The 18957-nt window shown below is 43.9% G+C and overlaps 1 protein-coding gene across 1 annotated transcript in view; it reads right to left on the reverse strand.

Annotated features, from left to right (window-relative positions):
• Positions 1-7094: 7094 nt before the first annotated feature.
• slc2a15a (solute carrier family 2 member 15a) overlaps positions 7095-18957 on the reverse strand; it is a 41101-nt gene continuing 29238 nt past the window's right edge. Inside the window, exons 10-12 of the mRNA XM_052081096.1 lie at positions 14257-14332; positions 9660-9787; positions 7095-8852 (exon numbers count right to left, since the gene is read on the reverse strand). Of these exons, the coding sequence (XP_051937056.1) occupies positions 8598-8852; positions 9660-9787; positions 14257-14332 (459 nt within the window). The 3' untranslated portion in view covers positions 7095-8597. The remainder of the gene's footprint in view (positions 8853-9659; positions 9788-14256; positions 14333-18957) is intronic.

Raw genomic sequence — 18957 nt, forward strand, 5'->3', positions numbered from 1 at the left:
CTCACTGAAGCCATACTAACAGCAACACGATAGCGTTTTGGGTTCAGTTCACTTCTGTTTTATATGCGGCAACAAATTCCAATCGGTTGTTGAAGAGTGTGGCGAATAAACGGCGGAACTATGTTGCAAGATAAGGTTTATGTCAGCACTGGCAGTGAACCCAAACTTCTTTTTTGTGTCATGGATTATCTCACGCATTGGCAGGGGGAATGGTGTCTCTGGTTCGGAAACATGATACAACCTATGGTTTTAACCAATGTTGGAATACAGTACATTTTGAACTGCATCTCCATTTCAGATAATGTACATAGTTTTCGTTGAATTATTGAGGGGATGCCATTTTTGCCATGGTTTGGTTGAGGCTTTTCCAAAATGGGTCGAAAATTTATAAAATGGAATGCATATTTCACATTTTATTTGAGACACTATTGCTCCTGCCATCCACAATCTGCAGGATTGGTAGCAAGTCTGAAAGTATATGGTTAAAATTCAATTAAAGACATTGAATTGAAATTGAATTGACTTATATGTTAATATTACGAGAACTGTGTTTTCTTCTTTGTTTGAAATATTGTAGGGAGACTATATAAATTACTGATAATTTCTACAAAATTGTGAACTAGGAAATGAAGCTGATTCGGTTGACAATATGTGAGAACGTTTAGAAAAAAAAAATGAATTGAGATTGCCATAGGACGATTGTGCTTTTTCACAGCAGGTTCCAGCAGACATGGCTCTGATTCGAAACATGAAAAAAAAACATTGTGCTTCTTTGAAGTGTTGATGACCACACCGATTGATGGACATTGTAAAAAGGTCATCTCGATAGAAACATCCACTGAGGAAGGTGAGCAAAGTCCGGTGACGCGATGGGCACAGTATTTTAGTTACTGGGAACATCAAACGACCGGCGGAAGAAGTTTCAAGACACCTTTGCACTCATTTAGGGTGTGTTTCTGTCGACATGCTAGAATATCAGTGGTGGGATGTCATTTCCTGTTATATGATCACACTAACACATGGTCGACTGTTCTCCTTTTTTATATGGTATTTGTGCTCTCCTTTAGCACATGTGAAAGGGGATGTATTTTTTTTAATAATAACCTACATTTTGCGAATAGATCTAGACCAGGGGTGTCAAACTCATCTTTGTCACAGGCCGCTTTGGGGTTACACCTTCCTTCGGTGGGCCGGTACGACGGTGAAATTTGATTAAATGGTTATATTTTATTAATTGTACAACTCAACTCAACTGTGTTTATAGAGCAACTTGAATCAACCATTGCTGTATACAAAGATATGTACATGGAGTGGATATATCAGAAATACAATGATGAAATTATTTACTAACAACTACATATGAATGAATCCTGCCAATTCTGAAGCCAGTCATATTTTGTTCAATTATTGTTTGGTTGAGTGTTTTAACAGGTAACAAAATTATCACAAAATCTCGACATTATTCATATAGAATTTTGGCGTTTCAGTACAGATTTTAGCAGGGTTTATGGAGGTTGATGCGCGTCAATTGCTTTCACGGGCCACATAAGTACATGGGGTTTCGACTTTGACACCTGTGATATAGAGGATCTAGGGAAGGGAAATGAAGAAACACATTTCGGCACAAATTGTTGTATACTTTTTTGTTTTGGCGGCAAAAGTATTTTATTTATAATCGATCTAGTCGATCTCATTATGAAAATAAAAAATAAAAATTGAGAAGTGAACACACCATGAGTGATAGAAAAGAGCACAACTTGTTTTATTTGGGTTTGTTTTGGAGGTTGAAGTGATTTGTGTACTGTGCTCCTCTGGTGATGTTGCTCGGCTGAAATTGAATTTATTACCGTTTATTGATTTATTTTTAGTTCAAATGGTGCATTAATTTGGTCGTAATGGTTCAGATATGGATTTTAAATACATTTCTTAGGTGATTTTATGCGTTTAGGATCTTTTCTTTGGTGGTAAAAGGAAAAAGGAAAACTCCGACAGTAATATAGTTATTCTCTGCTGAAAGTTGAGCTATATTTCATTCTTTTGTTATTTTATTTTTATTGTATGTTACTGCGGATACAGTGTGATGCAGTAGTGTCCTTCTACTGATTTTGAAGGCAAATGATGGTTATCGTGGACGAGAGTTTTTCATTTTCTGGTGTCTGCGCACTGCTATCACTGCTTTTGCCAGTAACAGTGTTTCCATCAACAGCGGAGGATATACAGGGGGCTGCGTTATCGTCAATGACGGAGAGTAGCCTTCTCCGGTTCCGGCGTGACACCTCCTGGAGGGATGGTGATCCCACCTATATGGACGCAATTGGGGTTCCTCGTAGCGTGCCAGATAAGTATAAGTTGGTTAACCAGATTGCTGCCGGTTGGGAATCCATTTTCATTTGGGTTACCCCTAATAAGAATGTTGACAGGATCAACTACCTCCACTACAATGTCCAGAAGCTCGGAAATTTTACAGAGGAAGCCGTTTTGGCTATAAAAGAGCAATTGGCGGCCACCTCCCTGATGGCGTTTCAGAACCGCATCGCGGTTGATATGCTCTTGGCAGAGACCAATGGAGTATGTGCGATGTTTGGTGACCAGTGTTGTACGTTCATACCTAACAACACCGCGCCTGATGTCGCCCTCACCAAGGCCATTGAAGGTCTCCGCACCCTGAATTGCCAAATAAGGGCCCATTCCGGCGTGAATACATCCTTCTGGGCGGAGTGGTGGCATAAGGCCTTCGGAGAGTACAAGGATTTGGTGTTTTATGTACTAATCTCTTTTGCTCTTTTTGCAGCTGTCTTGACGTTGTGTGGATGCTGTTGCATACCCTATATCAGAGTGATGCTTATCCGGCCTATTACTACAGCTGTCGCGGCCACGACATCTAAAGTGAATGAGATGTATCCTCTGTTGTTGTTTGATGGCAGTGATTCTGGGGTTGATTATGCCTCTTCGGGTGATGACGTGGTTTCGCTTCGGCATCAGGGGGTCATGGATGGTTTTTAGTAGTTTTGCTCCCTGCCCCTAGGTGTAACTATGTTTGCGTGTGCGGCATGACTCCACTGAATAAAGTCCGTCGGGAAGGTTCTGTGTGATGATACGAGCAAATGTAGGATGAACAGGGGGGAATGTTGGATTTATTATTTTTTAGTAATCATACATTCGCGTATTATTCGATCGTCAATTTATGCTCGCAAAGAAGAATGCTTCTGCCTGTCATGATAGTTTGATTTTGCTTGCAAAGAAGAACGCTTATGCTTGCAATCATTAGTTGGCTTTGCCTGCAATGAAGAACGCTTATGCTTTCAATAAAGATATATCCTTTATTATTTACTCACATCTATAATCATTACATGATCACTTTTGCTTGCTGTACTGTGTGAAAGGTTAGGGTCGCAACCACCTTTCCGAGGACGTGGTTGGGAAGAGACAACTGTTAAGACTAAACAGTGAGCATGGGTGAACAGTGAATGGAGACATCAACACCAGCTGCAACGTGATGTTTATGTGACATTTGCACACATGTACGTAAATTGCACTCACATACACGCACATAGTCAAACAAGTTCAGTGTGTGTTCAACAGCTCCCACCCTTTAGGTTGGACACACCTATGTAGTTGCTTTCCCAATAAATGAGGAGGCGAAGGGGGAGATCGTTAGGGTTACGTGCGGAGAACTGAAACTGAACGCTTCTCCTCGTTCCTTCCTGGTACCAGAATCGAGTCTCCTGTCTCCTCTTTTTCGTTATTCCTGAGTGTCAAATTGGACCAACCTGACAAATCGCTTCTTCCTTCACATACAGTATGTTGTGAAGAGTGATCCCGACTTTACTTTGTACTACATAAAAAGCGGCTGGCTACCTTAGTCCACTTGGTCCGTTGTTGGCTAATGTACTGTATGTTCTCTTGTTTTTTCAAAACACAAACCTGTTCGTGAGATGTTATGCTATTGAATTTACTCATCCACAAGAAATGTAAAAAAAATAATAATAATAAAAGAATAAAGCCTGACCAGGATGAGAATTTTGAGATTAATACTGAGATATGAAATAAGAACATTGATACATACAGAAAATGCCTGCTGGGGGGGGGGGGGGGGGAGGCGAGACCACGATTGGTGCTCACCAGCGTAACCAGTTTGTTGTGGTTTTGTACTGCTCTTGCTTTTGTCAACTGCTACCAGCAGGGGGAACATGCTGGTGACACCATCAAGACCATCTTGACAACACAATAAAACTAGCAATGTTGGTCTTGCTGGTGTCAAAAATATGGTTGAATGTAAGTACTGTCTGTAAGGTCCTAATAATAATTACCCAAGCCCACAAGAAATGTAAAAAAAATAATAATAATAAAAGAATAAAGCCTGACCAGGATGAGAATTTTGAGATTAATACTGAGATATGAAATAAGAACATTGATACATACAGAAAATGCCTGCTGGGGGGGGGGGGGGGGGGGAGGCGAGACCACGATTGGTGCTCACCAGCGTAACCAGTTTGTTGTGGTTTTGTACTGGTCTTGCTTTTGTCAACTGCTACCAGCAGGGGGAACATGCTGGTGACACCATCAAGACCATCTTGACAACACAATAAAACTAGCAATGTTGGTCTTGCTGGTGTCAAAAATATGGTTGAATGTAAGTACTGTCTGTAAGGTCCTAATAATAATTACCCAAGCCCAGACGTTTCATGTTTTCCCCTGCACTATAAAGCCCGATTTCATCGAGGCTTAAAAAGTGCAATGCTTGTATTTAGTTTCAGCATTTTGTTGCACCACTGAAGTGATTCAAGTGTACTTGACAAATTTGGGTGCATCACAGAATGCACTCATAAATTCAAGTGTGTAATGTGAACAAATGTGTCCTTTTAGTCTTAACCATGTCCCTTTTCTGACCTAAAAGAAAGTGGAGCTCAGTGGTTCTCAAATGGGGGTACGCGTACAGTTCAGGGGGTACGTAAACTTTATACGTATGTAAACTTTATATATACAGTGTATATAAAGTTTAAAATATATTTAAAAGGTAGCTTCAATAAAAAAAAAGAGTTTAATTAGACCAGTTGCCTCCCTGGCACCAAGATCGACAAAGATCCTCAGTGAAGCAGATGCCCATGTCTCACTAAATGCAAAATAATGCCAAAATACTGCGGAAAATGCAATATTCAGTGTTATCAGTTGATAATGCTGTCAGTCACCTTTTTTAAAATTGTCAAATAGATCTTTAGTTTTGTATTTTTGCAAGCAGATCTGTTTTTATTTAAAATTAAATTCATGCTTTCTTTTTGAGAAGAGATCCTTCCTCTGATCCAAAAGAGGACACTTTATGTTTTTAATTCTTTTTATTTGCACACGTCTTTATCCATCCATATGAACGGAGTATCCTCATAATTGTTGCGGGAATGCGGGAAGCAATCCAACCAACTTTGGAACACATTGAACTGGTTGGTAGCCAATCGCAGGCACACAGAGACAAACAACCATTCGTGCTCACAATCACACCTAATTTTAGACTACCGTGCAATCAACAAGTCATGCATGTTTTTGGAATGTGGGAGGAAACCGAACTACTTGGAGAAACAATCATGCAAACTCCACACACTATGTCGGGGCCAAATTGCAAACCAAACATTCATTATTACATTCTTTTTTTTTTTTTCTTTCCTGTTTGATTTATATGTTTTGGGTTTCCTCCAAGTGTTCCAGTTTCCTCCCACATTCGGGAAACATGTGTAGCAGGCTAACAGAACACTTGAAATTGTCCCATGGTGTGCTTGTGTAGGCAAATGGTTGTACGTTTATTCGGTTCAGGATGCCCCCATCTCTGCCCAAAGATAGTTGGGAGAGGCTCCAGAATGCCCCCCGACCCTTGTAAGAATAAGCGGATCAGAACATGGATATATATTGAGAGAGAGAGAGAGAGAGAGAGAGAGAGAGAGAGAGAGAGAGAGAGAGAGAGAGAGAGAGAGAGAGAGAGATGATGATGATCAAATAAGCAGGGGTTTTGATGAAAAAAAAAACGTAGCTTGAATGGCAGTACTCTATATGTTTCTCCAAAACATTTCAGCATGAATGGTGTCATTGCAGATGTGTAAGTTACCCGATGCCATTGGCAACAAACATATCCCCAAACAATCACAGGTGGCATTTGAGCTTTGGTTCTTTTCTTCGTAGGCCAAGAAGACGCGACATCCACAATTTAAACAAATTATTGGACACGGGGAATCATCCACCACAGAATACTTTTCCACCTTGCAGTCCATCTTAGATGAGTTCAGGCCCAGAGAAGGCGGCAGCATTTTTGGGTGCTGTTGATAAATGGCTTTTTCTTTGCATAATAGAGTTTTAAGTTGCTCTTATATAAATGTAGGGCTGAACGGTATTTACTTACATTGGTAACAAGTGTTCCTGAGCCCATGTGGTGGTATCCTTTACACATTGATGTCGGTTTTTGATGCACTGCTGCCTGAGGGATCGCAGGTCACGGGCATTTAATGTTGGTTTCCAGCCTTGCCGCTTACATGCAGTGATTTCTACAGATTCTCTCAACCTTTTGATGATATTATGGAACGTAGAAATGACATCCCTAAATTCCTTGCAATGGTACATTCAGGAACACTGTCTTTGCAGCAACAAAATGTTTGTTATTAAGTCTAGGGGAGTTTAAAATCTCTTTGAATATTTCACGTTTGACACCGCAACCACAAGACTGAAGGATGGAAGCCTGATTAGAGCAGGTGGTTGTCATGTTTCTGTTTTGTTTTTGCTTCAGTTCCTGCTGGAGTGAAGGGCGTTTCCTCCAGTGGTGCACCTGTTTTGCGTTCTAATCATCTAACTACCTGTCGGATTATTCATCCTTTCTCACGGCTCCAACCAAGTGCTTGTTCATTATAGCCGCTTCTTGATTCTGCCTCGTGATCTCTCGTCACGTTTTGTATTGTCTCATTTAAGTAGTGTTTTTGTTGTTGTATTATTCTTGATTAATATTATACATTTTCTTTTGTGAGAAGCGATTTACGTTCATATGTGTTTTGAATTTTGAAAAAGTTTTTGGTTTCTGGACCTGTCCTGTTTTTTCGGTTGTGTTTTTTTGTTTTGTTTCCGGGGTCTTTTGCTGTCTTACTTTGTCGGCGTTGCATGTTTATAAGTTTGTCAACTCTTATTTATGTCTGTTTGTGGAATCCGATTCTGTTGCAGAGAACTCCTGACAGACTAATCGACCAAGGTTTCCTTTGACTCATATAAGAATATTAAAGTTCTGCCCAACCAAGGACGACTAGTGGCACAGCAGGAGCATTTACCTTTTAAAAACCATGCCTTTGTTTTTAGCCGTCCTACTCTTCTCTCATGGTCTACAGGTCTCCCCAGCGCTCCACATCTTTTATTCGAGTTTTCAGGGTTCTTATTGATTTTACATTCCACTTATACGAGAATTTCAATAACTGGTGAATTTAATATGCACATTGACGACATCTTGGATCCACTGTGCAGAAAATTTTCAAACCTTTTAAACAGTTTGGATTTTAAACAGCATGCCTTGCAGCTGACTCACAACCGAGGACACACCCTGGACCTGATGATAATTTACGGCCTGTCAATCGCTACAATCACTTTTAAAAACATTGTTTGGATTCTTTGAGGAACAGATTTTAAACACAGTCAATTGCTCCCTTGAGACATGTGTCTTCACCGCCATGTGAGGAAAAATCCTCATATAGTTTCTCTGTACCTTGCCATGTCTTTTGTAACATAGTTTATCAAGTTATGTGTGGGCATGTGTGTATGCATGAGTGCAGGCATGCCAGCGGGGATAAATATCTGTGTATGCATTGTCCCCTCATATGTTGTATTTTGGCTTGTGTTAGTTGCACAGAACTTCGCGTCACATTTTTATGCATGAAAAGTGCGATCTAAATACAATTTGATTGATTAAAGTTCCTCTCCAACTTCATTCCCCAAACACTTTGAGGGCTGAAGCCAACTAGCTCGGTGCTAATCGGCAGCACAGGCTTTTAGCCTACCTCGTGCACTCTGCTCTTGAAACAGGGAACAGGGTGACTACAGTACATTGGCAGCAGTGGTGGTTTGTTTAATTTTATACACGGATGCATCTGCTACATCGCAACTGGAATTTCTGAACCACAGGGCCGGCCAAATAAAGGTAAAACAAAATAAGGAGCGCTGTTAAATTCATCTTGCTTGCCCACAGCTTCAAGATATCAGTACATGTATTTTAATATACTATCAATTACATATTTCCCAAAGTAGCTCATAAAATGCTCTGCAGTATGATTGTTAAAAAGACATGTCAAATAACACACATTCAATACTGGAATCCCAATAACAGCAGTTTATGTTATGTGTACCATATATGCAGTATTTAATAAATGGATTAATTTGTGTTTCTGTACTTGGATTGCACACACCCAATATCACACAAGCAGTTGGTTGTCCCAGTTAAGCAACATTTTTAGGTTCAGTCCCATGCATAGTGTACAGTCAGTTTTTACAAAACAAACCATATGCTTGACGTCATATTCTCTCAACAAACATTAAAACCATTTGACAACAGTTTTCTGAAGTCTGAGTACAAATTCAAACTATTGTTAAGCTATGAAGGAAGAGCTCTCAAACTCCAGTGAATGATGTTCTACACCTCCATAGCCATTCATCTTCTTCAGCTTCAGCTGTTCCAGTAGAAGAAGGGACTGGGTCTCTACAACAGGCTGCTTCTTGGAGAACAAGCGACTTATCTCCATGAATGTCTTATTTTTGGTCTCAGGTATGACTGCGTAGACATAGACGGCCACAGACAGACAAATGCTGGCAAAGACCAAGTAGCAGTAAGACCCAGCTGACATCTAGGGGTTGGATGAAATAGAAAACTGAATATGAGGGCTCACAATGGTTGCAAACAACTAAACATGGTTTTGCAAATATATGCTGTGGTAGGGTCAAAGACAACAGATGTAAATGTTGTGGCTTATAAAATGACGGCCATTCAGGAGAGTAAAAACTGTGCTTATCTTGTTACGAATAATATCAAATTGATACGTCTGCAGACCCTATGACCCTATGCGCCACCCCTTTAAACTGCAAGTGTGTGTGTGTGATTGCAAATTTGGACACAAGTGTGTTGGAGCCAACCAGCAAATGATTTGCAGCTGCTTGTTCCTAAGCCGGTCTTTGACTCCACCACATTGCCAGATGGAGAACCCTTTTTGTCCAGTTTAAGTTCAGTCTTTTAGAGAATTACACTTTCATGCTGACTATTTGTTTTGTCCTGTCTGCCTTCACAAGCTGCAGTGGTCACTCGTATCTGTACCTGTGCCCCGTACTTCTTACGGCGTGTGTAAGGCGTGTGCAAGGTATGAGAATGGCAAGAAACGCCCATTCCAAAGTATCATCTGTGTCAGTGTTTTTGTGAAGAGAGCTACATCCACACTCACACTGATGGGCAATTTAGTCCTCTATTAAGAATTCCACTTCCATTATTAAAAAATATATACGGTACATATGGTTCCTTGTGGTATAATAGTCGACATATCAGATCAGAGAGTGTCATTTGTCTTCTGTATGTATTTTTATAAATGTTTTTTAATCAAATGTTTTTTAAAGTTTTTTTTTTAATTTACGTTAGCTTTTCTACATTAGTTCAGCGTTTTCACCTGTAAGAAGGGGAAGACAAAGCCCACAGTGAAATTGGAAAGCCAGTTGAGAGATCCTCCCACAATGTAGGCTGCAGGGCGGTGGGACTGTTTAAACAACTCAGCAGTGACCAAGAAAGGGACTCCCGCTGCAAGAAGCAAACACATGTATTGGAAGTTACATTTTCCATTCTCAATATCAATAATACATTGACAAAATGTACAAAAATGTGAAATATTTGAAATGAACAAATCAAATATTAAAAAAATAAATACATTCAACAATCCAACTGATTTTGCTTTGACTTCCTGGTGGACTCCCTTCCAGATCCCTTGAATAGGCCTTACTGCCTCAATACCTGATGTATGCTCGAACTTCAAATTAATTTAAATGAGGACTGAAAACATTGTTGACCGCAGCACTCTATCAACTCACTTGTATTCTTTGGCATTCGACTCAGCATGACTTAGATTTGTTCTTGGTTTTACTGTTTGGTGCTTTCTACCGCCTTTATTACCGATTTGTCTTACTGTTTATTGTGCATGTTAAATTGCTCCATGTACAGCACTTTGTATGCAGCGATGGCTGTTTGAAAGTGCTCTATAAATACTGTTGACTTGACTTGACTTTATTCTCGTTTTAATCCCCATTTGAACGTCTTTTAGTTTTCTAGACCAGGGGTGCCCATTAGGTAGATCCTGATCTACCGGTAGATCTAAGACAGGTCCCAAGTAGACCCGAGGAGTGTCGAGGAGAAAAAAAAAAAAACAACCATTTGTGTGTTTTTGTACATGTTAGTAATATTTTTGTGTTAATGTACACTGCACCCTAATCATCCTCAGTCTCATTTTCACACAACAAAATAAAAAATAAAAAAATAAAATAAAATAAAATAAAGCAGGTAAATCTTGAATTTACGGTGGCGCGTGAGTACGTCACCGGAAGTTGTTTGCGCTCAGCAGTCTGCAATTGCAGCTTGTAATCAGAGCTGTTGCGCTCTATCTTTTATCGTCATTATTCTCATTCAGAGTTTGCTTCATGTACAATTCACCGAGGGCACGGGCAAAGAATAGGAATCTCGGAGGGCCCAGGGAAGCACTTTAAAACTGTACGTGTGAGCTACGATAGTTAACAGGCTCCAAAAGTGCATCGCATGCCTCAGTTTCAGGCTCTTTCTCATCATGGCGTTCATGTGTGCGTGTGTTTGTGCGCGTGCCGGTAAGGGTAGATCCCGGGAGGTTAGTTGATCGAAAAGTAGATCTTCGGTCCAAAAAGTTTGGGCACCCCTGTTCTAGACTGATGCTTGGTTTTAATCATCTATCCATCCATCCATCATCTACCGCTTATCCGGGGCCGGGTGGCGGGGGCAACAGCTTTAGCAGGGAAGCCCAGACTTCCTTCTCCCTAGCTACTTCTTCCAGCTCTCCCCGGGGGATCCTGAGTCGTTCCCAGGCAAGCTGGGTGACATAGTCTCTCCAGCGTGTCCTGGGTCTTCCTCGGGGTCTCCTCCCGGTCGGACATGACCGGAACACCTCACCGGGGAGGCGTTCAGGAGGCATCCGAATCAGATGTCCAAGCCACCTCATCTGGCTCCTCTCGATGTGGAGGAGAAGCGGCTCGACTCCGAGCCCCTCCCGGATGACTGAGCTTCTCACCTTATCTCTAAGGGAGAGCCCGGACACCCTGCGGAGAAAACTCATTTCAGCCGCTTGTATCCGGGATCTCGTTCTTTCGGTCACGACCCATAGCTCGTGACCATAGGTGAGGGTTGGGACGTAGATCGACCGGTAAATTGAGAGCGTCGCCCTTTGGCTCAGCTCCTTCTTCACCACGACAGACAGATACAACGTCCGCATCACAGCAGACGCTGCACCGATCCGCCTGTCGATCTCCCGCTCCCTCCTACCCCCACTCGTGAACAAGACCCCAAGATACTTGAACTCCTCCACTTGGGGTAAGATCTCCGCCCCGACCCGGAGGGGGCACTCCACCCTTTTCCGACTGAGGACCATGGTTTCAGATTTGGAGGTGCTGATTTTCATCCCAACGGCTTCACACTCGGCTGCGAAACGCTCCAGTGAGAGTTGGAGAGCACCGTTTGAAGGAGCCAACAGCACCACATCATCTGCAAAAAGCAGGGATGCAATACTGAGGCCCCCAAAACGGACCCCCTCAACGCTTCGGCTGCGCCTAGAAATTCTGTCCATAAAGGTTATGAACAGAATCGGCGACAAAGGGCAGCCTTGGCGGAGTCCTACCTCCACTGGAAACGATTCCGACTTACTGCCGGCAATGCGAACCAAACTCTGACATCGGTGGTATAGTGACCGAACAGCCCGTATCAGGGGGTTCGGTACCCCATACCCACGAAGCACCCCCCACAGAACTCCCCGAGGGACACGGTCAAACGCCTTCTCCAAGTCCACAAAACACATGTAGACTGGTTGGGCGAATTCCCACATACCCTTGAGAACCCTGCTAAGGCTGTAGAGCTGGTCCACTGTTCCACGGCCGGGACGAAAACCACACTGCTCCTCCTCAATCTGAGGCTCGACTTCCTGACGGACCCTCCTCTCCAGCACCCCTGAATAGACCTTACCAGGGAGGCTGAGGAGTGTGATCCCTCTGTAGTTGGAACACACCCTCTGGTCCCCCTTTTTAAAAAGAGGGACTACCATCCCGGTCTGCCAATCCAGAGGCCACGCGATGTTGCAGAGGCGTGTCAACCAGGACAGCCCCACAACATCCAGAGCCTTGAGGAACTCCGGGCGGATCTCATCCACCCCTGGGGCCTTGCCACCGAGGAGCTTTTTAACCACTTCGGTGACTTCAACCACAGAGATAGGAGAGCCCACCTCAGAGTCCCCAGGCTCTGCTTCCTCCAAGGAAGGCGTGTTGGTGGAGTTGAGGAGGTCTTCGAAGTACTCTGCCCACCGGTTCACAATGTCCCGAGTCGAAGTCAGCAGCGCCCCATCCCCACTGTATACAGTGTTAGTGGTGCACTGCTTCCCCCTCCTGAGACGTCGGATGGTGGACCAGAATTTCCTCGAAGCCGTCCGGAAGTCGGCTTCCATGGCCTCACTGAACTCTTCCCATGCTCGGGTTTTTGCCTCGGCGACCACCGAAGCCGCGGTGGTTTTAATCATTTTGATCAAATTATTTTCAATGAGGCGGCCCGGTAGTCCAGTGGTTAGCACGTTGGCTTCACAGTGCAGAGGTACCGGGTTCGATTCCAGCTCCGGCCTCCCTGTGTGGAGTTTGCATGTTCTCCCCGGGCCTGTGTGGGTTTTCTCCGGGTGCTCCGGTTTCCTCCCACATTCCAAAAACATGCGTGGCAGGCTGATTGAACACTCTAAATTGTCCCTAGGTGTGAGTGTGAGTGCGGATGGTTGTTCGTTTCTGTGTGCCCTGCAATTGGCTGGCAACCGATTCAGGGTGTCCCCCGCCTAATGCTCGAAGACAGCTGGGATAGGCTCCAGCACCCCCCGCGAGCCTAGTGAGGATCAAGCGGCTCGGAAGATGAATGAATGAATATTTTCAATGATATTTGTAATCCCTGCGACCCTGGTGAGGATAAAGCGGTTCAGAAAATGCAATGTCTTAATATTTTGGCTATTGTTCTGGGCTGGTTTCATGTTTTCTGTGAAACACTATGAATTGTCTTGTACATGAAATGCCCATTACATATAAACTGGCCTTGGCTTGCCTTACCAGCAATGCTGAGGAGTGTGCTCCTTTTGGAGTTAGATCACACCCTGTGGTCCCATCCTTCAAGAGTCCCTGGGACCATGCCCCAGGTATTTTTTAACCACCCTTGCAAACGCAACTCCTCAAAATCTCCAACCTCTTGTGAGGATAAGCGGAGTCGAAAATGAATAGATGTATTTTTCATTGCAGTCAATCACAACTCTGATTTCTTATTGAAAATTAATGGAACGTGTTATTAGGTGCGCTCACAAATACCGGCCCCTCCATGAGCCGTCACCTTACCGTAGTGAAGGGTTTTTTGTCTCCCAATGATCTTTGAGTTATAATTGGCCATATTTCTACTACTACAGCAGGCAGTTAGCTAATCATCTGTGCCTCCACAAGAAAATGCATTTTAGGTGGATGTTTGCAGACCAGTTTGTTGTCTATATTTCAACGTGAGCACGGGTGCATTTTTGTGTTGTTCGCACCTACTACCTTAATATTGTAGCAATTGGCAAGACAAGCAATTTCCATCGGTTTTGGTTTCTGTCGCTTTGTTTGTAGTGTGGCTGTGTTGTCTTTAAAAGAATAACAGCGTAAAGGAACAAAGGAACATTCCAAATGAAAGGGAAGAAGGGGTAAAACCAATGCAACTAATTTAATCTGAATACCTGTAATGTGTTTACACAGCAATGCATGTTTTGGATGGTGATCAAATGACAGATCAAGTTGATAAGATATCCTTTATTTGTCCCACACTGGGGAAATTTACATGATGAGAGAATCTGCATAACCGAATAAGCATGCACCTGTGCAGCGTTTCCCTTCTTTTGCACATGGGAAAATAAGGCAACGTCAACAATGGGAAATGTTTTGTTTTTTTCCGCTGACAACTTTCCAATCAACATGTAGTGAAGAGCAACTTGCCTGGGCCGATACAGAATCCAGCGATGATGCCGACGACACAACAGACACTCACATACCGCATTAAAGATAAATGAGTCTGGAGGAAGAAAAAATGGACAAAGTATAACGGGACAAAATAGGGAAAACATTGCAAGACATCAAACATTTTCTGTTCCTTCTCCTTGAAGTGTGGAATTCATTAATAAAATACGAATGTACCACTGACACAATGCAAATTTACAACTTCTGGTATGAAGGAGTACTTCTGCACTCTTTCACATTTTTATCTCATCAGGACTTCCTGTGCTTTGTCCATTTGTGAGGTTACTTCTAGTTCCTCATTTGTTCTGAAGTGTAATTTGGAATTCCCTCTCTATTCCTGTAGGTGGCCTTAGAATGTCCACCTGGTGTCAGTAACACGATTCTATTCTATATTTGCTGGTCAGGGAGAATTCAGTTTCAGCAATGTGTGCAATCCTATAATAAGGTAAAGTGGCTGTTGTCGTCCATCACCAACAGCGCTGGTCAAGATATCCTTTTTAGGACTGAAGTAAACTAGTAGATTGAAAACCGCAGCTGGTGCACAAAGCCATGACATCAGCTCCTTGCCAGGTATAAAAGATACGGGCCTGACAGGGGTTGGGGGGCTTTTTTACATCCATGCCTTGGGCCACTCAACTTTTTGGAAAGACTTCACTCTGACATTGGTTGAATAAAATCTTTTCCCAATCAGCCGTGGTCCCTGAGTGCTCATTCGTCGGGAAACAGCCACCGATCACCGAGTGTTTTTTGAAGACCAGCGAAGCAGCAAAAACCATATACCACATTTTTGGCGTCACGAACAGGATTCGTGTTCTCCAGGGGACCGTCCCGTCCGCTCTCTCCGCGAGCATCCAGCGGCCAGCGGACGACCTGTTTTGAGGTGAGTTGCTTGCACTCAAAGTCGCCGCAGCATGCTCGCTCTTGGAAAGGGGGGAAGGGAGCGTTGTCCCCCGCACGGAGGACAGTTAAACGGATCTGATGGGGCCACGGCGGGCTCCAGGGAAAGTTGTCTCTCCTAGTCAAAAGCCGTCATAATGCGACTTTTGAAGGGGGAGTGGCCCCAAATAGAGACAGCGAAAGAAAAGTAAAATAAAAACAGGAAAAATAAATAAAAAACAATAAATAAAAAGGGAACAGTAACAAAACGTTTTGGGAATTGTATGCATGACATGTCTGGTGAGAATGATAAACGAGAAGAAATAAACGCTCCAGGGAGGGCGAATGTGAAACAGGACAGGTTGTCGAGAACAACGCTGGTCGGCTGTCACGAGAAGAAAATAGTAGGAAGTCCCATAAAACGTGGACGTGGAAATTAGTCGTTTCAGTGGTCCCGCGGAGGATCGAAATTTTAGCTGTGTGATTGTGGCGGAAACACGGGTACGATTGAACTATGCTGCGACAAGATACGGGTGAATCCACAAGGGCCAGGGGCTATAGCCGAGATGTCCGGTGGGAGCCTAGTCTCTGCCAAAGTCCAGCGCAAAAGGGAGGTTGCGTCGACCGCGTTTGGCTAATAGGAACGAGCGCAACTTTGGCATCCGTACCGTGAAGTGTGAGAGTGGATGAAGGAAATATCCGGCCAGGTCACGGACCTGTGGGCCGAAGAGAATGATGCGCGCGAAGCCACGTCGTTTGGGCACTGATCGAATTAGAGGTGTATGTGAGTTATAAGGCTTGTCAATTTAAATGCTGGTGTAAGAAGCCCCCAGGTAAAACGAAAGGACTGGCGGTTTTTGAATATTGATTAAGCTGATACGATCTGCTTGCGGTTCGATTCATCTATGGGGACGTGTCATAATAGCATACACATCTGTCAAAGTTTGATAAATTTGAGCCTGTACAGACCGCATTTGGGAAATAGGTGCTGGACGGCATTGTGTGGGTAGAGAAAATCCCTGTGTGTGTGTGTCTGTGTGTGTGTGTGTGTGTGTGTGTGTGAGTGTACCCATGGGTGTGTGTAGGTGAGCGTGCGTGTGTGCGCGATCGTGAGTAAGTGTGTGGGTGCTCTTGAGTGCGAGTGAGTGAGCGTGCTTGTAGAAGAAACGAATGGAATGGATAGGATAGTGTGCTTCTCGGTGCTCTGGGGCGCGTGCCTGCCTGCGGTGCCCGCTCGGGGAGGGGAATCTGGCTTCGGGGGCGGGACAGGGAGTGGCCAACCTGTACCTGCCCACCGTGTTTCAAGGCTAGGCACTCCCCGTGTGGGTGACGTGGGGGCGGGGCGTGGGGCCAGAGTTGTGCCCATTTTGGGGCCTACCTTGCTGGTAGCGAGAAAATGTGACAGGATGATGGGGGACGGCATGCTGAAGGAGCAAAAGAATGCATGACCAACTGTGGAGGTCCTGAGGTAACTAAAACCCAGGAGAATTAATGTGCCACAGCTGTCTAACAAGAAACAAGAAGCACGGGAATGCTACCTAACGACACTAATATAGATGTGCATGTATGCATCTCAAGAAAGAGTGTGGCCCCTCATAAATAATACGAGGGTCAGCTGGCGCCCCCTAGACCCTCTGGGAGCAATGAGAAATTGGAGTTGCAGAAAAGCCCGACTTGTTAATTTAAATTAAAGACAGAATGATAAAATTAAAAACCAATTATTGATATTGCTCTCTGGGGATCTCCTTAATACTTCTGATTTTCTGTTTACATAAAAAACCTGAGAACAGGGATTGCATAGCAGACTGACTACAGACTGATCATCATAAACTTGTGAACAATTGTTTTTCAAACAAGGTGTCATCTCCAACATAAGTTGAGTGCGGGTACAGAAATAGCGCGGACGGAATACACCGGATCGAATATCAATTGAGACAGCCGGTCTTAACGGGTCCATCTGAGGTTGGCAAAATCGTATGTGCATTGTTTAATTGATATTGTTATCTGCAATCAAAAAAAAAATGGGGGAAAGGAACTATGCTAGTCCAATGGTGACCACCCCCATCGAGGTAGTGCGGAGAAACTACCCGCTCATTAAGGGGGTTAAAGAAATATCCAAAAAATGGAATAAAAGATGGCCTGACATCGAGAGGCCTTGGCCGGTGGAAGGGACTTTTAACAGGGAAGTAGTTGAGACTATACGTGTACTAGTATCAGCATACAAGGCAGGACATAAAAAAAGGAAAAAGAGGAGAAAAGAGGAAGGAAAAAAGAGAATGGGAATTGGGATTGTTAAAAGTATTTGACGAAGAGGGACTCAAATTGAACCGAGAGTTCCAACAGAGAAAAGAGAAAATTAAAGCTGAAGTGCAGAAAAATATGGAAGAAGCTAAGAACCTAATGGAAAAAGCAAACATGCCTTTTTCACATGTGTCCCCTGTTAAGAATCCCCCACCGTATGATGTGAGTGAAGACCGTGGAAATGTATATCCACAACTTCCGATAATCAACCAGGAAGGAAGTTATCAGCTGGAGACGGAGGATAAGGACATTGTCGAAACAGGAAGAGCAAAGACCACCATCATCATGCACCCTAGCCCTGCCCGCAAAAGAAATAAAACACGATTTGCAAAGCATGGCACTTTTGACTACACCAGAAAGGAGCTGCAGTATGACAGCCAGAGTGATGCTGAAGGAGCAGCGGGGGGCTATGACCCCACAATCAAAAGCATTTTGAAAAAAGCGGAGGAAAAAGGACGCACTCCGGGAAAATAAGATTAGAACAAGAACATATTTTAGTAGTACCGACAGTGGAGCGACAGTAGTGATGATGACGGGGGAGACAAGGATCCTACGCCTACCTCATGCTCCACCCCCACGGCCATGGAGGATTGGAGAAGAACCGCCTTAATGAGCATTAAGAACAGGAAAAAGCAATGCCTGGAGGAATTGGACTGGAGTGTGGAACCAAAGGAGCAAGAGGAGCTGGAGGAACAATTGCAAAGGTTGGAGGTCGCTGAACGCAAGCTGAAGAAAGAAGCGTCCAAAATACTAGCGTCCCTTTTGAGCCAGGAGCAAAGATCAAGGCGGGCAAATACGATCCTACCAGTTTTGGTGAGAGGACAACAGCTGGAATACAAACCATGGCAGAATTCTGACATGTCAGGAATCCTTGAGAAGCTGCCCACCATTCAAGACGGAGCACACCCTTGGATATCCAAATTGGAGGAGTGCATGGTGGGAACCCAGTTCGCGGTAGGAGACATTAAGAGGCTTCTGACTAACGTGGTAGGAGTCCATACCATGAAAGACATTTTGGGAAAAGCAGGGTTACATCGCTTTGCTGCAACATCAGCAAATGACTCTGACCTGTTTGCAGCAGTCCGAGGCCAGATGTGGGGAGCACTGAAGGCAGCGTACCCGACCAATGTAAACCCTGATAATATTGTGCTCGAACCCCTGGGACTGACAGAGAACGCACGCTCATACGTGGCAAGAGCATATCAGACTTGGAGACACATCACAGGAAATGATCCGCATACAACCCAAATGGAAAAATCTATCTTGCGGGATAAGATCCAAAAGGGCCTGCCCGTGCAAGTGAGGAGCAAACTGGCCGAAGTGGTGGGACTGGGAAGCATGACGACTAATGTCTACACTGATCACATCGCTCATCAAGTTGATTGGTTCCGCAAGAAGGAGATGGCTCAAAAGGAGCAGGACCAAGAAGTGGTGAGGAGGCTGAACCAAGTGCAGCTCGTGGACAATAAAAAGGAAAAGAAGCAGACAGTCGTGGTGCAAGCT

The sequence above is a fragment of the Hippocampus zosterae genome, chromosome 11, assembly GCF_025434085.1.
Source record: "Hippocampus zosterae strain Florida chromosome 11, ASM2543408v3, whole genome shotgun sequence".
Taxonomy (NCBI): Eukaryota; Metazoa; Chordata; class Actinopteri; order Syngnathiformes; family Syngnathidae; genus Hippocampus; species Hippocampus zosterae.